The sequence below is a fragment of the Microtus pennsylvanicus genome, chromosome 5 (genome assembly GCF_037038515.1).
Source record: "Microtus pennsylvanicus isolate mMicPen1 chromosome 5, mMicPen1.hap1, whole genome shotgun sequence".
Classification (NCBI taxonomy): Eukaryota; Metazoa; Chordata; class Mammalia; order Rodentia; family Cricetidae; genus Microtus; species Microtus pennsylvanicus.
This window is the reverse complement of record NC_134583.1, coordinates 47924949-47951830: the sequence shown is the minus strand read 5'-3', so window position 1 is coordinate 47951830 and position 26882 is coordinate 47924949. Positions and strand designations below refer to the sequence as shown.

Genomic DNA, 26882 nt, shown 5'->3' with positions numbered 1-26882 from the left:
GCTAATCTTGATAGCATGATTTATAACAGTAAATGATTAAATAAAGAAATGATGCATCCATAAAACGAATTGCCTTGAGATCATAAAAGGAATCTGATTAAAGAAGATCTGTTAGAATCAGGTAGGCTCTAGGTAAGGCTTTGGTGAAAGAAGCAACAGGATTGACAGCATTTCAAAAGAGTATAAGGACCTACATGTGAGACAGGGTGCATATAGAATTTCAGGACATTCTTCAGTGTTAAGGCAATGGCCATTGAGGTTATTCCAGCATGTTTATGAGGGCTATTTAGTTATTGTTCCTTGCTCCATTCTAGCTATTTTAGAAGAACTAACATTATCTCAAGGGTATGAATAGGGAACCATGGTAATGAAAAGACTGATGTTGGGGGAGGGATCAGGATTTTAAACTGACAAACGAAGAGTCAAAATTACATAAAGGAAGAGAAATAACTATAATTCAGGGTGGGTTTTCTCCTCTTTTCTTGCATATGATCCTATGTTAAAATTAGTCATTTTATAGTGTTCAAAATGTGTGTCACACAACAGTAAAAGAACATTGAAATCCTTGGCACTGAACTGTTGGAATGCCAATAGAATCAGCAAGGAAAGAAATACAAAGGCTTTGAAGATGCTGCTGTCCCCTATAGCCACTTGCTATCAGTTTTGATCAGCTCTAGTGTTCTCTGGTATTGTGGTTGATGTTGAACCCTTGGGCTCCATCTCCTTTAAGATGTTTGCAGAAAAGTTCCAGTAGAAAAAATTTCATATTCTGAGCACTGTAGAAGAACCTGGTAATAAAGTTTCTATTTTTTCATAAAATTGTTCCAAGATTCATGTGTAACTTCACATGCTGTAGTGACAACATCAGCAAGTCCATCCACAGGCAGAAATTTAAAGATGAGCACTTCATCGTGAAGTGTATGGGTCCTGTATTTTGTCCAGGACATGCAGAGTTTCAAGTTAATCTGCCTTCCCAAAGTGGAATGGTTGGATGACAAGCATGTGTTTATTGAGAAGGTTAAAAGCATGGTCATTTTGGAAGCATGGAGCAATTGGAGTACAGACATGGCAAGGCTAGGAATGAGGTCATCGTGGGAAGCCCCAACTGCTGACTTGTGTACATCATAACCACTGGCCAATCCCTTTTAACTCAAGAGAGCCCCACCTCATCTGTTCACAATACTCACAGTTCACCTCTCTGCAGTTCTAAGGGATCCATTGCTTCCTTATTTGCCTCAAAGCCTAGGTGGATTTCAGAGTTAACTTTATAATTATGAATAGAAATTAAATAAAAATAAAGATATACCATTGTAATGTATAGTTGGCAGGTAAAGGAAACTTTATATATAACAATAATAGATCTAAATTACATTTGTATTTTTCTCATTCTAATGAGATTTCTAAGAGTCATTCATATTGAAAACTAAAATTCATCACAATAGAGATAAACCAGAGATAGATATGAATCACAAATATATGTTCTCCATTCAGCAAACATTAATCTTACCTTTTAATGTCTATAAGGTAAAGTTTCTGAGGGTCAGGGCCTTGTGGAGGGTCCGGCTGAGAGCATTCTTCATCTCATTATTCCTCAGGCTATAGATGATAGGGTTCAACAGAGGAGTCACAACAGTGTAGGCCAATGATAACAATTTCTTGTTTTCAGGGGAATTATTTGATTTGGGTCTAAAGTAAGTGAGGCTTAAGGACACATAGAAAAGAGAGACAGCAAGGAGATGTGAGGAGCAGGTAGAGAAGGCTTTGTGCTTCCCTTTGGCTGATGGAATCTTGAGGATGGAAGCAGCAATGCGAGTGTAGGAACACAGGATCAGCAGGCAGGGTGTCATGATTATCAGAATGGTGCCTACAATGGCATAGACCTCAAACTGTGCTGTGTTTGCACAGACCAGCATCAGCACAGGTGGGCTGTCACAGAAGAAGTGGTTCACCTTGTTGTTGGCACAGAATGGAAAACTGAAGAGCCATGTGGTCTGCACAGTGGCTACAGGGAATCCTGGAAACCAGGAGGCAGCAGCCAGTTTGGCACATGTCCCTTGGTTCATGATGACTGGGTAATGCAATGGACTGCAGATGGCTGCATAGCGGTCATAGGCCATGGTGGCAAGGAGGAAGCATTCAGCCACTCCAAAGAAGACAAAGAAATACATCTGAATGGCACAGCCAAGGAAGGAGATGCTTGTGTCCTGGGCAATCAGGGTCCCCAACATTTTAGGCACAATGACCATGTTGAAGCCAAGCTCTAAGAAGGACAAATTTCTGAGGAAGAAGTACATTGGGCTTTGCAACATGGGATCAGCCAGTGTCACCAAAATGATGAGGCTGTTTCCCAGCAGAGTGATTAGGTAGATGCCTAGAAATGCCAGGAAGAGCAAGGCCTGAATTTCAGTAGGCAGGAAAGAGAAGCTCACGAGGACAAACTCAGTTACTCCTGACCAGTTTCCTGCAGCCATGGCTGTGGACATAAATATCCAGTGTGCTCAGAAGACAGATTCTTGATTGCACAAATCAGATTCTGGATTTTTTTTCCTCCAAATTACTGATTAGTTTCATGGAAAGAGACAAAATCAGGATATGGTGGAAGAGGACAAATTCCTAGTGCTTATTTGAGCCATGCCTGAGTGAGCCCTAAGTGGATTCCCCATTTGCACATTCACAAGTAGGAAGGACAAGCATAAGGAGGTCACTGAGTCTGCAGAAGGGACATTGAAGGATACATTTTTGGAAATAAGATGGCTCTGAAAATGTACAAACTTTTGAGAAATATGTCCATTATTCATAATTTCAATAAAACCTCATTAAACAGGCATTTACTAAACCTCTGGAAATAGAATTGCAATAGTAGTTAGGCAAGCTGACATTCTTCTACTTCTCATGAACCTTGACTTTGAGAGGTGAGTGGTGTGCAAGCATGTACTGAAAACAGTTTATGTGTCCCATCTCCCTGAAATTTCTGTTTTCTGTGTGATCACACTGAACTCAGAGAAACAGTTGAAAAGAAAGGAGGGACAGGATTTTTCCTCAGAGTGGGTCTCACTGTGTAGCCCAAGTTGGCCTCAAACCCACAATTCTCCTGCCTCTGCATCCATCTCAGTGCTGAAAATAAAGATATGCATTACTACTCCTGTAACAAAGCAGATTTTTTAACCCAAACAATATCTATTGAATTGCACACCTGTTTCGATTTCTACTAAATTATATGTTACAGGAATCTGCTTTTACCTGAGGACATGTTCATTGAATTAATGGAATTTTTAAAAATAATTTCTAGAAGGATAAAGGAAAAGGTAATGAAGGGAACTCATATCACTAACATCAGTGTGTTCAGAAGGTTCTCTAGGCTTAGCTGGATGCTAGCTGTATCATATGGTTCTAACTATGTTGATTACCAGCAAGGTGTCACTATTGCAATCTAGGATATTGAATTATAAAGGAAAAATGATGAGAAACAGTTGGAAAATAAAATTTAATAAACTAGACATGGTGAGGTAATCACCCACCATAGGATAAAAATCTAAAAGAAAAACATGAACAGTGAAAGACAGAAAGACAGAGATTTAGATTCTCGGTGTAGTTGTCTGACTGTAATCCCAGCATTTGAGGCCGATGACCATGAGTTACAGATCAATCTGGAACTCCTGTGAGTGCCAGCCTAGCTTGGGCTGGAGAGTAAGGATTTTCTCAAATGTAAAATAAAACAAACAAACTAATTAAAAAACCCACCATATCAAAATTTATGCAAAGCAAAAATACTGATGTTGGTTGGGTATTTTATACTCCTATATTTTTTTCATGCTAATACATTTGAACTTTATTTTGTAGATGAAGAAACTACCTGAACGTTGGGGAAGTGGAATGACTTGTTCATATATGTCATGTAAAATGATTACTGACAATTGCGAGACCAGGTGCTATAGTGCAAATGAAGGAGAGGGATGAAAGCTGTGTGTATAGAATCAGGTTGCATGTTCACCTTTCTCATGAGTGTTCACTGCCAACAAATTCTGAAGCAATAGAAAAGCTCAGTGAAGAAAGCTTAATGTTATTGATAGATGATGCAAATATCAAGGTTGCCTTTAATATTCCAAGGCACCTACAGAGGAACAGAGAATTTTTATCACAGAATAAGTATGGTCACATGGACCAAAGATTTTCCTGAAGCAGGCAATGTCTTGAGTTTTCCAAAAAAGTCTTATAAAACAGTAAAAGAATCAATAATGCAGCATAAACTGTCAAGTAGAAACCTTTTTACTGCCACTGAAAGGCAAAAGTCAACTCTGCCATACAAATTATAATTAAAAAATGGTTATACTTTGACTATAATACACTCATCTGTATTTTATTTTACTTAATTTTGGGGTGAATAAGTAAAGTTCTTTTAAATGGCTTGATTAGAAAAACAATTAAACAATGCAAAATAAATAAAAATATCCATATAAATCACAACTAAGAAAAAAAAAGAAAATTACTTAACATCACTCATTTTTAAGGAAATGTTACCATCCTGAATCTGGCATTATATTGCAGTTTTTAAAGCCATTATCTTTGACAGAAAGGATATACTGAACTTCACTGGCCCATTTCCTGCAACTTTGTGCAAAACCAAATTTACCTCGGAAAGTAAAATGAAAAATGCAAAACGGAAGGCTGTATCTTTAAAATACAGTTCATGGTTCAACAAATGGAAACAAGTAGTTTTGGAAAGGAATCTTTTGTGAGAAGGGGGTAACTGGATGTTTGGAAAGATCTTCATCACAATAGTTTGTTGTCATAATTGGTGATATCTTCCACAAAACTAACATTCTTACTCACATAAAATCATAAACAGAATTTTATGCCAACTAAAAAAAATCTGTCTGATCCAGAATATCAATCAGCTTTGAATGCATTTTAAAAGAGGTTCTGCTTAAGTGAATTACTTTGAGTGCTACCTAACAATTAGTAACACGACAATCATAATAATGAAGGCATGATAAATGACCATATCTTACAATGAGTCAATAAGAAGTTTTGTTTTAGAAGATTGGAAATTTCTATAAAATTTCTGCATGTTTGTTGATCAGAATCATGGAATCAGCGACAATATTTAAGTAGCATAACCAGTAATACACTCATTTAATTTGTTTTCCTTCCTATATATTTAACAACACTCATTCTCTTAATAGTGAAAAAATGTTAACTGAGATACACAAACCCTGCTGCAGCAGGCAGAAGAAAATACTAAAAGATGCTTCGTCTACTACACTGAACTTACAGGATCAGAACAAGCTGAAGCAGATGACAGAAAACCCCTGGTTTAGTTGTCCTTAGCTGTCTCTCTTTTGTCTTTGGTGTTAGACGAAGAGATTAGAACCTTGGTTTCCCTCAGGTGTTACTAGACTTTCTTTTATTGCCCATGGGATCTGAACTTTCTTTAATCTATTGTACCTTGAGGATGTGATGAAGTTCCAGTGCCAACAGGATAAATCCCAAGAAAGAAAACCAAACTGTAGTTAAGGGTGCATCACCACCGTGTAAGAGTCTGCAGCTGAATGTCTTAAATTTAACCCTAGCTCTGGGACTCTCTGCTTGTGGTGCTTAGCAGTTTTGTTAAACACTCTGAGCTTCAGTTCACTTTTTAGTAAAGATAATTTTCTCATTGGATGCTATGAAATGCTATAGGAATGATGCTTTTATTAAATAAAATGTCATATATCCATTAAAAAGGTAACAGTTTATAAATTTAATAAATATTTGTATCACACAATAGCACAGATCGGGCACACTTTTACCCATTCAGTTATACTAGTAAGACAGTTTTGGTTCTTTTGCTTAGATGGCTTATACTTTTATTTATTTTCTTTGAAATAGGTTCTCATGTAGTCCAGGATGGCATTTGAGTCACAAAGGAGCTTTGTGACTTTGAACTATTCCTTTTGTCATGACTTACCAAATAATGAGATCATGGCTATGGACCACCATGCTCAATGTGTACAGTTCTAGGGTTGAACCAGGGCTTCACTTATGCTATGTAAGCACACCACCAAGCGAACTAGATCCCTAATCCAAAGCTTAGCCCATGTGTAGTGGGATTGCCAGGTAGACTGGAAGTAAGTATGACCCAGTGGCTTCTAGAAGTTCAGTAGGCAAGAGACAGAAAAGTATAAGGAAAAATTGTCCTAAGTACGTAGATGTTTTTCTTTCATTTATCCTGGTGGCATTGGAGGCTTCGGTGTGTCATGTAATATATCCCTTTGTCCCATCAGCTTAACTATAAATGCTCATTGCAATGAGTCACTGGTCTGGGTCAAGGCTTCTGGTTTTTGGTACATCATCCTCACGGGATTTTCACCAGAGCTCCTCCTCAGGCAGCCAGTGGCGGTTTCATGTCTTGGAGATCTTGTGGGTATGGTTCCAAAGGACCAGGCCCTTCATGAGCTCCAGAAAGTCCCAGGTGGGATAGATGCTAGCGTGTGTCAACTCAAGGCCCAGTTATGGGCTTGGGTGTTAGCCAGGCAGGTCAGATAGAGTCACTAGTGCCACCAGCCTAGGGTATTGGGGCAGAGTTAGTTCCCCTACATGTATGCCCTTTAGGTAGGCTCATCCTCAACTGTGGTATAAGGGGTGGGGGCCCTTTCTCCTAAATGCAGGGTCCAGCTCACTTACTGTAGTGGCCAGCAAGAGGCAATACCAGCTTTCCCAGCATAGTGAAGGGTGGTGCCGACTTAGCATAGTCTTCTGTTATCATCTAGCATGCATCCTAAGCTCTACTGAGGTGACACTGGCCATAGACTTCAAAAATAGACCATTCTGTGGCTGGACCACAAACCCAGACATGGTCCTTGGTAGCAGCCTGATCTGGACACCATGGTCCCAGTTGACAAGCAGACATCCCTTTTCAGTCTACTCCTCACCACCATCACCATGGACTCAGGAGACAAGTTGGCCTCCAATACACGCCCACTGCTTTGTCTACATTTCTTGCTTTATGTGTCTTTCCATGGTATATGAACCATTCTACTTCTCTATCTCTTTTGTTTCTCTGCCTCATTTTTCATTAAAATGATAAGAGGGCCCCATATTTCTTTCTGCTAGTCCGGGCCTAAGTACCCAGACTGGCTTTCTTCTCACCAGTAGGGGCCTTGAGGGTCTAAATACATAGATCTTAATCTTAGGGTTTTTGATTTTAGTTTTCTTGTTCTATGCTGATCATTTTCCAGGAAAGTGTATATGGAGGAGACATTTGTTCAGGTGAATGGAGGCTATTAGATTTTGATGGAGCTAGTCAACAGTTCAAGACAAATAGAATGGAATCAAATTAATATCAAATTAAGCAATCTTTTTTGTATAAACATCTTATATTGTAGCTATAGCTGGAGATAGGGTCCTGTGTTCAGAGACCCTGGGGTGGGTTTTAGAAGATGGTAGGTGAGTTCCTGACAGGAAACTTTGAATACCATGTTTCCAAAGGTCAGGGGTCAGGTAGCTATAGGTCTTGAAGATGGCATAAGAGTCTTGATCAAGTTGTCCAGTGTGGACATACAGTCCCTGGCTGAAGTGAGGCATCATCAGTACTGGCCGTTAGGATCATCTGAATTGCCAGTGCCTTTAGGTCTTGGATAAGGTTTATTTGTACAGAGCTACAGTGGATTGTCACCATTTATAGGTTAGTGTGGTACGTGTTTACATTCTCCCCTTACTAGCCTTTGCATAAGGGCACTGAGAACTTGGTCAAGGTGACAATCTTCCATATGGAGGTAATGACCTGCTTGAAACACATAATATTCAGTGTGAATGTTTTAATCTCCATAGCAACAAAGGCATTGAACCTGATCTTCTTCTACACTTGTGTAATCTTCAAAATCTCGTCCTGGAGGGAGACCCACAAGAAAAAGTCAATAATCTCAGATTCCTTGATGGGCACAGAGGGCAGGGACTTGAGCTTCATATTCTTGTCTGGGTAAAAAAGCTTGATTGGGATCCATTCCTTGTCTGTGGCTTTCACCATCATTCTCTTCCTGGCCAGAAATAGACACTGAACATGGCCCAAAAGGTCTTTGTAGAGGTACTTTGCCTCCTGATTCTTTGGGGCTACACCTGTGTCATCTGTTGTTTGTTGTTTATCAATTAATGCAGAATTAAATATTTAATTTGAGGCTTTAAAATAAGCATTTTACTACAGATAGCAAAATCTTAATTTTAAGTTTCAAAACCATATAAATTCACCATTAAATTTCAAAACAATATAGAAATTATCTTAAATCCACAAGTAGGAGCATTTATTAATTATAAATTAAAAATTTATAACCATAAATATATATTATTGTTAAAATTAAGATGAAGATCTAGATCTTAGTCACTGTTCTAGTTGTAAAGAGACACCATGATCAAGGCAACTGTTATGAAAGAAAACATTTAATTTGGGCCTTGCTTACAGTTTCAGGGGGTTGGTCTGTTATCGTCACGATGAGAACATGGTGGCACATGTGGTCCTAGAGCAGTAGCTGAGAACTACATCCTGATCCATTGGCATCAGGCAAAGGGAAAGCTTATTATGGGCTTTTGAAACCTCAAAGCCTACCCCTAGTAATATACTTCCACCAACACCACCACAGCTCCTCTAACAAGGCCTCCTAACCCTTCTAATCCTTTCAAATTGTTCTATTCTTTGGTGACTAAGCATTCAAATATATGAGTTTATGAGGGTCATTCTTTTTTCTTAAAGATCAGAATCTTTATTATGTGTCATAAATATTTTCTTTTTCATCCTACAATATTGTTTTTTTTTAATTTTTTTAAAATTTATTTATTTATTAAAGATTTCTGTCTCTTCCCCCCCACTGCCTCCCATTTCCCTCCCCCTCCCCCAATTAGGTTCCCCCCCCATCAGCCCGAAGAGCAATCAGGGTTCCCTGCCCTGTGGGAAGTCCAAGGAACCCCCACCTCCATCCAGGTCTAGTAAGTTGAGCATCCAAACTGCCCTTGCTCCCACAAAGCCAGTACGTGCAGTAGGATCAGAAACCCATTGCCATTGTTCTTGAGTTTTCAGTAGTTATGAGGGTCATTCTTATTCGAATCACCACAACCTAATATTTAGAATTGTCTACTATCTTCTTCTTTGAAAGTACTGGCTGTTTTCAGGATTGAGTAGGAATTGTGATATGAACTTGGATGCTCTGATGGTCCAGAGAGCAAATGCTCAACAAAACTAAAATGAAATATAACATATTTTATGTGAAAGTGGGGGTTAGAAACTGGGGGTAGAAAAGTCTAAGCAGGGAGATTAGGATATGTAGGAAAAGAGAGTGTAGAAAATAGGGTTAGTGGGCTGGAGAGATGGCTCAGTGGTGAAGAGCATTGCCTGCTCTTCCAAAGGTCCTGAGTTCAATTCCCAGCAACCACATGGTGGCTCACAACCATCTGTAATGAGGTCTGGTGCCCTCTTCTGGCCTGCAGACATACACACAGACAGAATATTGTATACATAATAAATAAATAAATATTAAAAAAACCAAAAAAACAAAAAAAAAAAGAAAATAGGATTAGCTATCATTAAGGAGAAATGAAATGCCATAAGGAGCACCACTACTTTGCGTTATTATAGAAATATAATTAAAAAAAGATTCTCAAATTACTCCCAGAAGTCATAAGATATTAAACAAAAATAGGGTCAGGAGTGAGATATCTTCTTATGAATTGTTGGGGGAGGCTCTAGAGGCATACCAAATAAAACAGACTATTGATAATGCTCTTGGTTGTCTACCATAGTTAGTATTTAGTTAAGGTTTCTGTTGCTGGGAAAAATCACCATGACTATGGTAACAATTTCAAGAAAAACGATGAATTGAGATGACTTGTTCCAGAGGTTCCACAGTTCCAGAAGTTCACTCTGTTATCATCATGGCAGCATGCAGCCACACTTGGAGCTACCTACATCAGAAGGCAGCTGTAAGTGGTCTCAGTCTCACATTGAGTGAAGCTTGAGCAAAAGAGACATCAAAGCAAGCCCCCACACAAAACCATACCTACTCTCCAAGGCCACACTTCCTAATCGTGGCACTCCATTTGGGGACAATTTTCTTTCAAACAACCAGAGACAGTAACATATTACTTATGAAGACACTCCACACTTTGATGACAGAATCAGATAAATCAAACTGGAACTTTACTGGAATCTTCCACCTGACTATTACATTTTCATGGTGCTGTAAAGTGCTGTGCAGCTACTGGAAGAAGAAGTTCATACTACAATACAGACCTTCCAGGTAAGATGGGCCCACAGACAAAGTGTGATACAATTGTGTTGGCAGTAACCAACCATAGTATGATTGAATTTGAGTCCTCCTAATCTACAGACAGGAATTTGTTCTTGTTACTTCAAAGAGACTTTCAGGGGAAAATGCCTCTAGGCTTAATAGCGACACCAACTAGTGCTGTTTTGTTAAGTGGATATAGGAAACTGCTCTTTAAATAATCATTTTATTCTAATATTTTTATGTGTGAGAATGTTTTGCCTGCAAGTAGAGAGGTTTTATGTGTTGGTCTATAGTCCTTGGAAGAGAGAAGAGGGCATCAGGTCCTCTGGAACTAGAGTTTCAGACAGTTGTGGCCCACTGTGTGGGTGCTGGGAACAGAACCTGGGTCTACCTCAAGAAAAATATATGCTTTTAAGTGCTGAACTACCTCTGTAGTTAATGCTTATGTTTATACCAGTAGATCACTACAGCTCTCAGCTGTGGCCAGATAAATTTCTTTTGTCAGTAGATAGAAATTGATGTAAAGATCCATGCCTGGTTGAAGTATGAAGAATAAGTGGCTGTTTCATTCTCATCCGTAAATGTGACATCTGTATCATGCCCTTCCACCAAGGCTTAGAGAACGTTGTGGAAATGGAAGCAGAAATAATATAAGAGTTAGAGACTGTGGAAAAGTGTGGTGAGATGCTGTCTCCTCATTACAACACAGCCACAGCATTCATGAACTTAGAATTCGATGTCTGTATAATATTTGGACATCATTGAGCCTCTCAACATTGCAGAATAGGCAATAGGGAACTTATCTGGCTACACCCAAGCTGAGGGTGTTAACAGCTGCTGGAAGAAGTAGGAACAATTTTCTTCAGTGCTGTAGCTGCTGGTAAGTGGCCCATGTTCCCACGAGTAACCTTGCCTTCATGCTTGTATAAACCATTCTATTTAAAGTAAGCATGTCATTAAAAATGAAGAAAGAGACTTATTGGGACTAAGAAGGCATCTAGAAAGAGTGAGAGTGAGCCTGTATTTGGAATTTTCTTGGGAATTTCTACCAGCCAGCTCCCAAATAAAGATTCAGAGACTTATTAAATATGAATCCTCAGCCTTAACTTAGGCTTATCCCACTAACTCTTTTATCTTAATTTAATCAATTTATATTTATCTATGTTTTGCCTCAGGCCTTTTTACCTTTCTTTCATTCTGCATGTCCTACGTTCCTACTTCCTCTGTGTCTGTCTGGCTGCCCCTGTCATTTCCCTGACTTCTTTCTTTCTTTCTTTCTTTCTTTCTTTCTTTCTTTCTTTCTTTCTTCCTTCCTTCCTTCCTTCCTTCCTTCCTTCCTTCCTTCCTTCCTTTCTTTTTTCGAGTCTAAACTCCTTCTCCTACTTACTCTCTCTGCCTAGAAGTCCCACCTATACCTCCCCCCTTGCTATTGTCCAGTCTACACTTTTTAAGACCAATTAGGTACCTTAGGCAGACAAGGTAAAACAGCAACACATCTTTCCATAATTAAACAAATGTAACACATCTTTACATGGTTGAACAAATGCAACACAACCAAAGCTAAGTAGTAGAGGGGATAAAGAAAACTGAATATAAATATGATCAAAATATATTATATACATGCATGGAATTATAAAGGAATCAATAACTTTTAAAATACTAAAAATAAAAAGAGGTCACTGTAGAATCATGTCAAAGAGGCACAGATGCCAGGTGTTCAAGAGCTTTAAATGATAGAATTTTAGAAGATTCATCTTTATTATTTGTAAGATTGTATGTTTATGTGTTTGAGCATGTGTACATGAGTGTAGGTTCTGATAGAGGTGAAAGAAATTAGAGACCCTGGAACAGTTGTCAGATGGTCAATGTGGGTGCTGGGAAATGAGCATGGGTCCCCTAGAAGAGCAGCAAGTGCTCTTAACCACTGCAAGAACTCTTAAACAAGTGCCACCTTTCCACCTCCAAATAGCTTTCAATAGGCATAGCTGTAACAATTCTGAGAAAAATAAAAGTAATAATAGATAATAATAATGATTAAAATTGCATAAGTGTGTATTGATGTAGACACAGGGTTCCCTGGAGCTTGTAGATGAATAGGTGGGTTTGAGGGCATGGTGGGTTGGGGGTATCCTAGCTGCAGGAAATCTGGCTGGCTGGCTAGAAAAGCCAAGAGAGTTGGGGAAGGACCCCTGGGTTTTGTCCTAGGGCAGGTCCTAGAGAGTGGGGCATCTGGCTGTGTGGTTGTTGACTCATCTTATAGCTCCCCTGAGTATTGGAGCAAACTGTTAATACATGCTTGGGTAAGAAAAAAAATAAAATGAAGAGAATCAACACATTTCTTCTGCAGAAAGATTCCAAAGAATTTATGTTGACACAAGTGTTATAATATAATGTCTCACATTTTGGGTTTTGTCTTCTGTGTATATGTATGTTCATATGATATGCACATGTATAGTGTGTACAGATGCATGGTGTCATGATGCATGTGAGGAGATCAGAGGACAACCTCAGGTGTTGGAATTTTCTTTTTACATTGTATGAGGAAAGGTCTCCTTGTTGTTCTCTGCTATGTATGACAGGCAAACTGGTCTTCCAACCTCTAGGGGTCTTCTGACTCTACCTCACATTTCACAGTAGAAGATCACAGAAGAGCCCCATGCTACCATGCCTTACATGGGTTCTGGATATTGGAACTGAAGTCTTCAAGCTTGTGTAACAAGAGGTTTACTGAGGCACCTTTTCAGCCAATTTCCCCACCTTTTGCCTGGAGACTCAGAACAGTGACTTTCCCATAAACAGTGGCGTATGGAAGTGTGAGTGTGTGCATGTGCATATATGTGCACACAAGCATGGTGTGTGTGTGTGTGTGTGTGTGTGACCTTATAATAGACACCTGATAATCACTGCTTCCACTGATCAATAGCCCTAAGATGTGAATAAGGAGTCCTTGATGGATGCGGTGACAGTGACACTTTAATCTTGTAATTCTTTTCTTAAGTCATAAACCCAGTCTTGGTATAGAAAAGACTGCAGAGTTACCTCAGTGAAGGATAGTGTTTTCTATTTCCATCCATTTGCATGCAAAATTCTAGAAGTCATTGTTTTTTACCGCTGAGTAGTACTCTAATGTGCATATATTCCACACTTTCTTCATCCATTCTTCCATTGAAGGACATCTAGGTTGTTTCCAAGTTCTGGCTATTACAAATAATTCTGCTATGAACATCGTTGAACAAATGCCCTTGTCATATGATCGGGCATCTCTTGGATATATTCCCAAGAGTGGCATTGCTGGGTCCAGGGGTAGGTTGATCCCGAATTTCCTGAGAAACCGCCACACTGCTTTCCAAAGTGGTTGCACAAGTTTGCATTCCCACCAGCAATGGATGATTTCCTTTCTCCACAACCTCTCCAGCAAAGGCTATCATTGGTGTTTTTGATTTTAGCCTTTTTGACTGGTGTAAGATGATATCTCAAAGTTGTTTTGATTTGCATTTCCCTGATCGCTAAGGAGGTTGAGCATGACCAGACCCAAAAAGACGAACATGGGATGTACTCACTCATAATTGGGTTCTAGCCACAAATAAAGGTCAGTGAGTCTATAATATGATATCCTAAAGAAGCTAAATAAGGTGAACCCAAAGAAAAACATATAGCTATCTTCCTGGTTATGGGAAGTTAGACAAGATTGCCGGGCAAAAAATTGGGATCTTGGGGGTAGAGTGGGAGGGGGGTAAGGGGAGATGGGGAAATAAAGTGAGAAGGAGAGGATGGGGGGAACTTGGGGAAACGGGATGATTGGGATAAAGGAAGGTTGGATAGGGGAGCAGGGAAGCACATATCTTAATTAAGGGAGCCATCTTAGGGCTGGCAAGTGACTTGGACCTAGAGGGGCTCCCAGGTGCCCAGGGCGATGTCCCCAGTTAGTTCCTGGGGCAGCTGAGGATAGGGAACCTGTAATGACCCTATCCTATAGCCATACTGATGAATATCTTGCATATCATCATAGAACCTTCATCTGGCGATGGATGGAGATAGAGACAGAGACCTACACTGGAGCACTGGACTGAGCTCCCAATGTCCCAGTGAGGAGCAGAAGGAGGGAGAACATGAGCAAAGAAGTCAGGACCACAAGGGGTGCACCCACCCACGGAGACAGTGGGGCTGATCTATTGGGAGCTCACCAAGGCCAGCTGGAATGTGACTGAAAAAGCATGGGATAAAACTGGACTCTGAATATGGCAGACAATGAGGGCTGCTGAGAAGCCAAGGACAATGGCACTGGGTCTTGATCCTACTTCATGTTCTCGCTTTGTGGGAGCCTAGCCAGTTTGGATGTTTACCTTCCTAGACCAGGATGGAGGGGGGAGGACTTTGGACTTTCCACAGGGCAGAGAAACCTGACTGCTCTTCAGACTGGAGAGGGAGAGGAAGAGGAGTGGGAGGAGGGGGAGGGAAATGGGAGGCTGGGAGGAGGCGGAAATTTTTTTCTACAATAAAAAAAATAATAATAAAAAAAGGAGAGACTGCAGAACAAATCCTGAGCATGTTTTTTTTTTTTTCAAAATACCTGCCTAGAATGAGATATCTGAGAAACTGGCACAGCTAAGAGTACCTCTTCATATGAAAGGGTATCCTAGATGTGGCCCTGGAATAGAAAAAAATGGCATGAAAACTGAGGATATAGGACTAAATAAGTGACTTTAGTTAACATAGGTGTGATCAGCAGGGCCATCTATGTCGATACAATTTGTTGTGCTACTGAACCATTTCTGAAAGTCTACAACTTGTAATTTTTTTAAAATCTTCATTTTTAAAAAGAAAAGAAAATGGCTCAGTAATTTGATTCAGGGATAAAAGCATCTTCCGGGGAAGCTGTATGAACTAAGTTCAATCTCTATAAACTGTGTAAAAGTGGATGGATGGAGAGATTCACCTCCATAAAATTGCCTTTTGACTTTGGCATGTATGTCATGACATTCATGTGCTCCCAACCCACAGCCTATACTGAGAACAACACCAGTAGATAAAATGTAAAGGATAAAGGAAAAGAACAATATAGACATAGATACACTACTCATGTATATATTGTATAAAAAGAAAATAATCAATACATAAAAATTGTTATTAGGAAATTTCAGTCATAATCTATAAGAAGTTAGTAGTAGCTGTTGTCCATGGAAGAGAATCACAATGTGTTGATAGAGAAATCTTCTTTCAACAAAGGTTTTTGTTTATAAACACATATTTATGTGCATATGTGAGTGTAGTATTCATAATGGCTGGAAGGGAGTATCAGATCCTCTGGAGTTGGAGTTACATGAGATTTTGTTTTATAAATGAAGACACAAGATTTAAGTTGCCCTCACTGTATCCTCTCTATCTCTGGAACACAGTACAATGTAATTAATACTTACTACCCAGCCATACAAGGTATTTGAAAATGTATGTGCATAAGGGAAAATGAGTTTAGATTTGTCAAGTGCAATTGTAGTCATAGAAAGGAAAACTTAGAGCTGAATTTTAAATGATGTTAGAGTCATCTTGGGATAAGGCATATGGGATAAAAGAAAGAGACTGTAGTCAGAAAAAGTGAGAAAAGACACAGAAATGTGATAATAAAATATGCTTTCTTTTGAAGACCCACACTCTTCCAAGTAGTGTTATCCTTAATATATATATAAAGTTCCATAACCTCAGAGAAATAGTTTTCTGTATACATTAATAGTTCATCTATTTGCATTTAATGGATTTGGTTAATTTTTCTCCTTCTGACACACCTGAAAAGTTTGACATCCCATATCAGACACTATTATTTTCTTTCTTCCTTCCTGTTAGTCTTTGTATATTAGAGCAGAATAAGCTATATTGAAAAGAACACAGGATTTGGGGTAGGTATCCATGGATTTCAATCTAGGTTATGGCAGTTATTACTTTGTCTTCTGTACTTTTTGTTCATACCCAAATATAGTCTTACACAGATAGAGCCCATATTTAGGCATCAATTACAAGTTAGTACCTTTAATCAATAGTATTCTCTTGGTAAAGGAAGAGACCTGATAAATCATCTATGCTGCAATTGTGGCATCATGATAATTTATTTCTCATTCACCTAATGAACGAATGTAATAAGAAATATAGTTGTAAAGAAACTAGAACGGAACTGTAAGCTTATATGGCAGACTAAGAACATTAGTTTAATTATGTAGAGAGTTAAAATGAGTTTATGCACCATAATGACTGATATATGCAAATTTAGAAAGCATTCAAGGGCAGCTAAGGAGAGTAGATTAAAGGACTTGTAAACTTGCATCATTACTGAAGGCAGCCAGGCCAAATAGTATGCTCCACTCTTGATCCTTGTAGGAAGTAAAGTCAATGCCTGAGATTTATCTCCACAGGGATGATTCATTGCAACCCTGGGAAAGGCTGGGCTGTCTGAGAGATGCACACCAAAGAGGAAGGAAGGCTATTGGATCCCTAGAACACGAACTAAAATAGCTTAGGAAAAAGGACTCTGCGTTTGGATAGGAAGGGGAAACAACAAGAGCATCTATAGATATAGAAGACACAACATTAAATAGTTCTGAGAGCAACATCTTTTTTTCCACAGCATCCTATGAAGCCTGAAGAGCACCTGACTTCTTCAAGTGTTTCTATAGGTGAAGAGTTGCTGCAAGCATGGGATCACAGGACTCTGTCTTTCCTTTATGCACCAAAGTCTTGTACCTCTAGGTCTGTATTTTCAGAGTTACAGTCTCTGGGAGCTGCTAAGGACCCTAGAGGTCTAATAGTAAAAGTTCGGAGTCCTCCAAGAGAAGTTTTTTCTTTTCACCCTGACCCAGCTACTCTTTGGCTGAGCACTGTTGTCACTGACTTCTGTTCTGAGTTTCCTTAGTCTCTGGGGCTGCAGACTACTCAATTTATTAATGAGCAGTAACTGTGAACTCATTAAAAAGTTGTTAATGAGCTACTCTGCTGCACAGGGAGAGCAGTTGACAGAGGCTCCCAGTGGCCTACAATGGGACCTGGGGGAACCTTAGGTGTATAGCCAGGATCAGATCTGGAGAGGCTAATGGCACAGACATCAGAAATATATCCCCTGATTAGCTTACGTTGACAAGAGGCCACCTCCAAATCCCAAGCCCCTGCTGTCTTCAGGTTTAAGGAATGGCTGCTGTCCAGAACAGTGGTGGATTTCCTTTGGGTGCCCAGTTTTGTTTTGTACCAACTCTTATGACTTGTATTGATGGGAGACTTCAACTTCTGAGATAAAAAAAGTGACCCTCCTTCACCTATTTCTGCTCCATTACAAAATTCTTTTGATTTATCTGTCTTACAGGCCATTTCCCCATGTTATCTATGAATTTTTGTGACTGCTAAGGTGATATTTCTAAATATCCAGGTCTAACTATTTCTTTGTCCTAATGTCCTAAATTAATTTATTATAGTTCACAATATTGTTTTCAAACAAGTTGGTATATAATCTTCTCAATATCTGTTTTCTTGCTACCTCTACATCTTTATCATCATCAGGTTTTCTCTTCCATGGCCCTGGCCTATATTATTTTCACTCCCCCACAAATTTAAATACCACGTAATCATGTCACCATAATGACTTACATTTCTATTGAAATTACAATGTTCCTAGAATAATTTTTACACTGTTTTTCACACACTGACTTACGAATTCATCCACTGAAACTGTTAAGCAGGGATATGATTGTCATTCTGTGTGGAAGAAGAGACTAAAGCACAAGAAATTCCAAGCAAATTTCCCAGAACTATACAGCTGATTAATGATAAGATCAGTATCAAAGCCTAGGCATTTTAGTTTCTGGATTTATATTCTTGGAGTATTTGAAAACTAAACTATAGATCATGAGCTAAATTCAACCCTTCATCTGTCTTTGTCTATAAGGAAAGACTTTCCATTCGTAGGTTGCATAATTAATTAGTATATTTATAATGGCTATGTTACTAAAACCAAATTTCAAATTCAATGAAATCCCCGTAAGGCTACTATTTTTGCAGAAATAGAGAAAACAATCTATATAAAACCCTCTTTTAAAGGACCTCAAATAGCTTAAGCAGTCCTGAGCAGCAGCAGCAGCAGCAACAACAAAAACAACAGAGTTAGATAGGTCAAAACATTTGATTTCAAATCATCTTCAGGTAGAAATCACATTTTCTGGATTTTTTTTATGTTCCTAATTTTTGTAACACTGGAAAGAAGTGAATCAATCACACCTCTATCAGAAGTTTAAAAAGATGTTTACTATTCATGAGGGGGGGTTACTTTTCTTAAAATTTTTCATTAAAATAATTTGATATTCTTAAAAAAACAAAAAACAAACAAACAAAAAAACAAAACAAAATACACTACAATGTCTAATAAGAAATGTCTATGTGCTTTGGCATAAGAACACACACACACACACACACACACACACACACACACACACACAAAGTAGATTATAGAATCCAGAAATATACAACAACAAAATGCATCTGATTTTCAATAAAGGTGTAAAAGATGTAGAAATACCCGTGTTGGAGAGAAGACAGTGTCTTGTCCCCATGCAGAAAAGTTAAACTAGAGTTCTCTCTCTCATCCTATAATAGTCAACACCCTTAATGTACACATATGAAAATCTGAAAGTACTAGAGGACAAAGTGGAGAGAACACTTTGAAATACAGCACAGCTGAGGAAGTAACAGCAAGAAGCTGCAAATAGTGTCACAGGAAATTCCAAAGCTTCTGAAGGGAAAACGAAATAGAAGAGAGTCCAGAAGGTAGACAATCTCTGGTAATCATTTTCCAGGAGAAGGTTAATATCCAGAGTGAATAACAAACCAAAAATGTTGATAGCTTAGGAGCCAATCTTTCAATAAGTGGGCAAATGATGGACAGAGTACCCAAAAGGACATGAAGGCAAAAATATATGAAAAGTATTCACCATGTTGGCCATAAGGAAATGTAAATAGAACCTACAGAGAAAGCCCCTCACTCCTGACAGTTCAATAGAGACAGAGTGTATATGGAATGAGATTTTTTTGCCCAACATAATATTATTATTGTTTATTTGGGAATTGCATGCTAAACATCCAGATCACACTCACTTCCCATTCGACCCATATCCAACCTCCCATCCTTGTCTTCCCCCTGTTGACTGAGTTTTCTGTCCTGCCTAGTTCCTGCAGTCATTAAGTCCCAAAGAAATCACACAGATGTCTACATTAACCATAAAATGATTGGCCCATTAGCTCAGTCTTCTTATTAATTCTTATAACTCACATTAGTCCATTATTCTTATCTGTGTTAGCCAAATGGCTCAGTACTTTTATCAGTGACGTAGTCACATCTTGCTTCTTCTGTGTCTGGGCAGGACTACAGAGGGAGATTTCCTCTTCCCAGAATTCTGCTGTTCTCCTTGACCCGCCTCTACTTACTGTCTGGTTTTCCCACCTATACTTCCTGCCTGGCTACTGGCCAATCAGCGTTTATTTAAAACATAATTGACAGAACATAGACAATTGTCTTGCACCACTCCCCCAAATACACCAAGTACAATATGTGTTACCCATATACTCATTGGAGCGTTGTCAGACTCTCAGTGGCCAGATTTTTACAGATAACTGATACTTTCCCCACCCTCTAGCCAGAAGCCAACAAGTGTGAGGAGCTACACTTCAGCATCTTTACCACACTTTTAAAAGACACTCTCCTCAATGGCAACCTGTCTAGACTGCTTGTTTCTTCTTTGTTGAGGAGGGTGTTAGTTATTGCAGAAATCTTCAATGTCTCTCCTATGAGTATGGAGTCATCTATACCACTGTGATAGATGCTTCCTTGCGGGTGTAACAGTCAGTGTCAGTATGGAACATGAACTTCCATATGGCTTTCCATGGCTGCACAGAACGGTAACAACCCACAGGGTCCCTATATGAATCACGGACATCAGAAAGTCCCCTGGAGGCATCAGAGATCACAGACATCAACATGGGCTCCTGTAGCAGTTGTGATCACAGACATGGGCATGGCGTCCCTTGGGGAAACATGAAGTTATGCATGATCTAGTAGACCTCTGGAGGCTGTGTTGATCAGGGCTGTCACAGGAGACAATGTTGATGTCTGTGATCTGTGCTGCAGCAGGAGGTCCTGTTAATGTTCGTGAAAAAGAGATTATGAAGCCCGTTATTCTGTATGCTAACTAAAATATGAGGAAAAACCACAAACGAAACAAAACAAAACAAAATCAAAAACCAATACCAAACCAAAACAAAAACTGCAATAAACTCTTCAGCCACAGGATGGCACTACAGATTCAGTTAATATCTTTGAAGCCAAGAAGAGGAAGCCTTTTCTTTTTTTAAATTATTTTTTATTGAAAATTTCCACGTCCTTCCCTTCCCCTCCCTCTCCCTCTCCAGTCCAAGGAGCAGTCAGGGTTCCCTACCCTATAGGAAGTCCAAGGTCCTCCCTGTTTTCCCCAGGTCCAGGAAGGTGAGCATCCAAATAGATTAAGCTCCCACAAAGCCCATCCACGCAGTAGAATCAAAACCCAGTGCCGTTGTCCTTGGCTTCTCCGTCAGCCTCCACCATCAGCCACATTCAGAGAGTCCGGTTTGATCACATGCTCCACCAGTTCCAGTCCAACTAGACTTGGTGATCTCCCATTGGAACAGTTCCACTGTCTCAGTGGGTAGACGCACCCCTCACGGTCCTGACTTCCTTGCTCATGTTCTCCCTCCTTCTGCTCTTCATACAGACTTTGGGAGCTCAGTCCAGTGCTCCAATGTGGATCTCTGTCTTTATCTCCATCTATCGCCAGATGAAGGTTCTATGGTGATATGCAAGATATTCATCAGTGTGGCTATGGGAGAAGGCCAGTTCAGGCAGAAGAGGAAGCCTTTTCAAAGTTTTGTCAAGCTTGTGTAGTGAGGCTACTACAATTATTACTAATTATTACCCCAGATGAATGTTTAGTAAATTATGAATAAAAGAAAACACAAATTAGCCATAATTTAGAATAAGATAAAAAGAAAAACCCCACACATGCTGTTAATGATGACTTAAAAATATCGATACACTTCATAATAAACAGGTTAGTATTCACTTTAGGTGTCTGTGAGTGGATAAAAAGACAGAACGTGTGCTGTGTATGAAGAATGGAATATTATTTGTCAATAGAGTAAAATGAAATCCTGCTGTTTGCAGAAAAATGGAGTAAAATAAACCAAATACAGAAAGAAAAGCATCAATGGCTCTCATATGCCGTCTAGGGAAAGGAGTAGAAAGGAGTTAGAGGAGGGAGTGGAAAAGGGAGGGCGAGTGCAGGGCAGGAGAAAACAATGGGTGTGTATGATAAAACATGTTGTACACATGTAGGAAAATGGGTCATGAGACCCATTATTTTATATAATGCATGTTAATTGCAAAATGCATTTTTTTCATTTTAATTCATCGTAGTTGAAATTGCAGCAGATTGAAGTTGTAGATCAATGCAGGGATTTTTTAAATTTATTTATTTATTAAAGATTTCTGTCTCTTCCCCACCACCGCCTCCCATTTCCTCAGCCCGAAAAGCAATCAGGGTTCCCTGTCCTGTGGGAAGTCCAAGGAACCCCCACCTCCATCCAGGTCTAGCAAGTTGAGCATCCAAACTGCCTAGGCTCCCACAAAACCAGTGCGCAATGCAGGGATTTTTAAAATCATAATTTTAACCAGTACATAGATGCCATGTTTATTTATCAGAACAATAAATTTCTCAACAAACAATGTACATGCCATTTTTTGCATGTGTGTTTACATCTCTAATCCATTCCATTATCTTCTAGCTTTTGTCTTTGTTTGTTAAGAAACACACTGATAGTTTTTCTACCCCATCTCTATAGTATGGAGAGTGTGTGTCCTTTAAGACTTGCTTAACATTTTCTTTTATTTTTAGTGTTCAAATACTTTTGGCCTGATAGATGTAGTAGTAGGATTCTTTTTCATTAGCTGACTTGTGACTTACTTCTGTCTCTGAATGTGAGGATTTAGGTATTCTCATTCAGTTATTGACAGATACCCCATATATATATGATAATAAAATATAATTAATTAGAAATTGCATGAATCTAAATATCAGCACAAGGAAGGAGGATCTTATTAGGTTAGAGTCACACTCATATGTTTGTGTATTATGGCTGTTTTGCCACTAGAAACCCAAAGCTGAGTGGCTTTGACAGTTTGTCCATTTGTGGGTCTGTCATCTTCTGCCTGAGCACCGAGACACATAGTGTTTAGTCACTACTGGTTTGTGTTTTTAATGCTGCACGTATTTATGTTAAATAGTATTTTATATATATTCCTTTTTATTGTCAGTACACCCATCATGATAGATAATAGCAAGTAGAGTCTACACTTCCCGAGTGTAGTGGAGTAGGGATCATTTGTTGTCCAACTTGATGGGATAGTCAAGTGCTTTTTACTATGCACATGGCCCTGGATTTGACTCCCAGGGTTATAAAAAAAGAGACAGGCTGTAACAGCAAGTTTATTAAGCTATGTTTAATTGTCAAAACCAAGATGAGTCCAGATAAAATGAATAGTTGTGATATACCCCTGATTCCTGGAGGATTAGAGATTAGGGAGTAGAACCAATCTCTAGCTAGAAAAGGTATTTTTACTGTCTTTAGTGACTCTTTATTAGCTGAGTGATATTACTGATACAAATCACTTTTTAGTGAAAGAGCACTAGCTGAATTTAAAACGTTAGCCATTACATGGAATTGAATTAAGAATATTATTCAAAGGAGGAGGGATTATATGAGCAAGGGGTTGTCAAGATCATGAGCAGATACCAAAGAGACAACTGACCCACAGACTCTAAACCAAGAGCTGGGGAACCTGCATGGGACCTAACTAGGCCCTTTGCATGTGGGTAACAGTTGTGTACCTTGGTCTGTTTGTGGAACCCCTGGCAGAGGGACCAGGATCTATCACTGATGCATGAGGTGGCTTTTGGAGCTCATTCCCTATGGTGGGATGCTTGGTTCATCCTTGATGCAGGGGGCAGGGCTTGGTCCTGCCTCTATGTGACAGGCTTTGTTGACTCCCCATGGGAAGCCTTCCTTTTTCTGAGGAATGAATTGGGGAATGGTGGTTTGGGGGAGGTAGGGGGGATAGCAGGAGGAGGAGAGGGAGGGGGAACTGTGGTTGGTATGTAAAATGCTTAAAAAGGAATATAACTTAATAATAAATTCAGGAAACATCAACTAGTACAAGTTGATATAAACTACATTCAGGTGTCATAATTCAAGGAGTAAGAAAGTGGGGAGAGCATGAAATGATTCAGTTGAAAAATTTTGCAGTCATGGAAATGGTAATATTTAAAGCAATTGGGCTGTGAAGTCATGCTTCCCATCCATTCTCCTGTTCTAGCCATGTCTCTGTATCTGTTTTCCTAAATTGGGCATGGTACTGGCATGCTTATCCACAAAGCTGAACATTCTTAATTAGGAAACCAAGTTTTTGATTTCTTTCTCCATGCCTCACCTTTCCCAACAAATAAACTCTTCTTCCTTCCTTTCTGTCTTGATAAAAGGGGCAACCGTGCCATTGGTTGCTTATGCCAGAACTGTGGGAGGAGTTTGCTCTCTCTTCTCCCTTAGTTGTCATAATCTAGCTCAAACAACTTTGTGAACTTCACATAAATGTATATTTAAAATCTGAACTGATTTCTGGTGCCACTATTGTGAATGAGGCCACCATTATACCCGTCTCTCTATTTCAGCTCTTCTTATTTTCAATATGTGCTACCCAGCTACCATTGTTATCTAAGTCACTGTCTTGATCAAAATGTTTCAAAGTTTACTAATTGTGTACAGGTTAAATTTTAAAATTAATACTGTGATCAATTAAATTTCCTGTTTGTGCTGACTTCTGGGTATGAATCAACTATTTTTCTTTTTTAAAAACATCTGTACATCTTCTCCAATTCACAAAAATTTACCAAAAAGTATTTTGGGACTGGAGAGATGGCTTAGTGGTTAAAAGTAGTGGTTGTTCTTGCATAGGACCTGAGTTCCATCCCCAGCACACACAAGGTTGCTCCCAACCATCTCTAACTCTAGTGCTAGGGGATCCATAGCCCTCCTCTGGCCACCACAGGTACTGCATGTGTTTCTATTTTGTTGATTTCAACCCTCAATTTGATTATTTCCAACCATATGATCATTTCATTAGTTGCTGAAAAAAAGCATTTGACAAAATCCAATACCCCTTCATAATAAGGGTCTTGGAGAAATTAAAAATAAAGGATCATATCTAAATATAATAAAAGCAATATATAGCAAGCTGACTGCTAACATCAAATTAAATGGAGAGAAACTCAAAGCAATTCCACTAAAATCAGGAACAAGACAAGGCTGTCCACTCTCCCATATCTTTTCAACACAGTTCTTGAAGTTTTGGCTATAGCAATAAGACAACAAAAAAGATCAAGGGGATTCAAATTGGAAAGAAAGAAGTCAAACCTTTGTTATTTTCACATGATATGATAGAATATATAGGTGACCCTAAAAACACTATCAGAGAACTCCTACAGTTAATAAATACCTTCAGTAATATGGCAGGATACAAGATCAACTCAAAAAAAGTCAGTATCCCTTCTATATACAAATGATAAAGAAACTGAGAGTGAAATCAGAGAAACATCACCTTTCACAATAACCACAAGTAACATAAATTATTTTTGGGTAACACTAACCAAGGAAGTGAAAGATCTATTTGACAAGAACTTTAAGTCTTTGAAGAAAGAAATTGAAGAAGGTACCAGAAAATGAAAAAATCTCTTGTGCTCATGGATAGGTAGGATCAATATAGCAAAAATGGCAGTCCTACCAAAAATATCTATAGATTCAATGCAACCTCCATCAAAATCTTAACACAATTCTTCACAGACCTTGAAAGAACAATACTCAACTTCATATGGAAAAACAAAAAACCCAGGATAGCCAAAAAAAAAAAATTATGTTGGAGGAAATGATGCTTGTTAGTCCCCTCCCACCTGGCTAGCTTAAACCTGAAATAATTACACAGAAACTGCATTTACTAAATTACTGCTTGGCTCATTAGCTCTAGCTTCTTATTGCTTAACTCTTACATATTAAGTTAACCCATCTCCATAAACCTGTGCATCATCACGAGGTCATGGCCTACCAGCAAAGTTTCATCATATCTTTTTCCGGTGGCTCTATGGCTTCTCCTTGACTCTGCCCTTCTTTCTCCCAGTATTCAGCCTAGCTTTCCCTGCCTACCTAAGTTCTGCCTTGCTATAGGTCCAAAGGAGTTTCTTCATTCATTCATGGTAATCACAACACACAGAGGGGACTCTCACATCACAATCCTGTATAATAAAAGAACCTCTGGAAACATCACCATCCCTGATATCAAGCTTTATTATAGAACTACAGTAATGACAATAGCTTGGTACTGGCATAAAAGCAGAGAAGTCCACCAATGGAATCAAACTGAAGACCCAGATATTAATCCACACACCTATGAACACCTGATTATTGACAAATAAGCTAAAATTATACAAAGGAAAAAAGAAAGTATCTTCAACGAATGGTGCTGACATAACTGGATGTCAACATGTAGAAGAATGAAAATAGATCCATATCTATCCCCAAGCACAAATCTCAAATCCAAATGGATTAAAGGCCACAAGATAAACCCAACCACATTGAACCTGATAGAAGAGAAAGTGGGTAGTAGGAGACCATTTCTTAAATATAACACTAGTAGGACAGATACTGAGAGCAGCAATAAATAAATGGGACCTCCTGAAACTGAGAAGATTCTGTAAAGCAAAGGACACAGTCAATAAGGCCAAAAAGGCAGGCTACTGAATGGGAAAAGATCTTCACCAACCCCATATCAGATAAAGGACTGATCTCCAAAATACATAAAGAACTCAATATATTAGACATCAAAATTCTAAATAATCCAATTTAAAAATGGGGTTCAGAAGTAAATAAAGAATTCTCAACAGAAGAATTTTAAATGGCCAAATGATACTTAAGTAAATGTTCAATATTCTTAGCCATCAGGAAAATGCAAATCAAAACAACTGTGAGATACCATCTTATACATGTCAAAATGGCTAAGTTCCAAAACACCAATGATAGCTTATGCTGGAGAAGATGAGGAGTAAGGGGAACACTCATCTATTGTTGGTTGGAATGCAAACTTGTGCAACCACTTTGGAAATCAGTATGGCAGTTTCTCAGAAAACTTCGAGTCAACTTTCCTCAGGATCCAGCAATACCACTCTTGGGCATATACCCAAAAGATATTCAATTATAATACAAAGGCATTTGTTCAACTGTGTTCATAGCAGCATTATTTATAATAGCCAGAACCTTGAAACAACCTAGATGCCCCTCCACTGAAGAATGGATAAAGAAAATGTGGCACATTTACATATTCGAGTACTACTCAGTGGTAAAAAGCAATGACGTCTTGAATTTTGCATGCAAATGGATGGAATTAGAAAACACTATCGTGAGTGAGGGGTAATGTAGACCCAAAAAGATGAATATGGTATGTACTTACTCATAAGTGGATACTAGCTATAA

The 26882-nt window shown here is 38.9% G+C and overlaps 1 protein-coding gene across 1 annotated transcript; it reads right to left on the bottom strand.

Annotated features, from left to right (window-relative positions):
- Window positions 1-1517: 1517 nt before the first annotated feature.
- Window positions 1518-2471, bottom strand: LOC142850878 (olfactory receptor 10A2-like). Its single transcript, XM_075974782.1, has one exon. It carries the CDS (start codon window positions 2469-2471, stop codon window positions 1518-1520), a length of 954 nt encoding a protein of 317 aa, XP_075830897.1.
- Between the last annotated feature and the right edge of the window lie 24411 nt (window positions 2472-26882).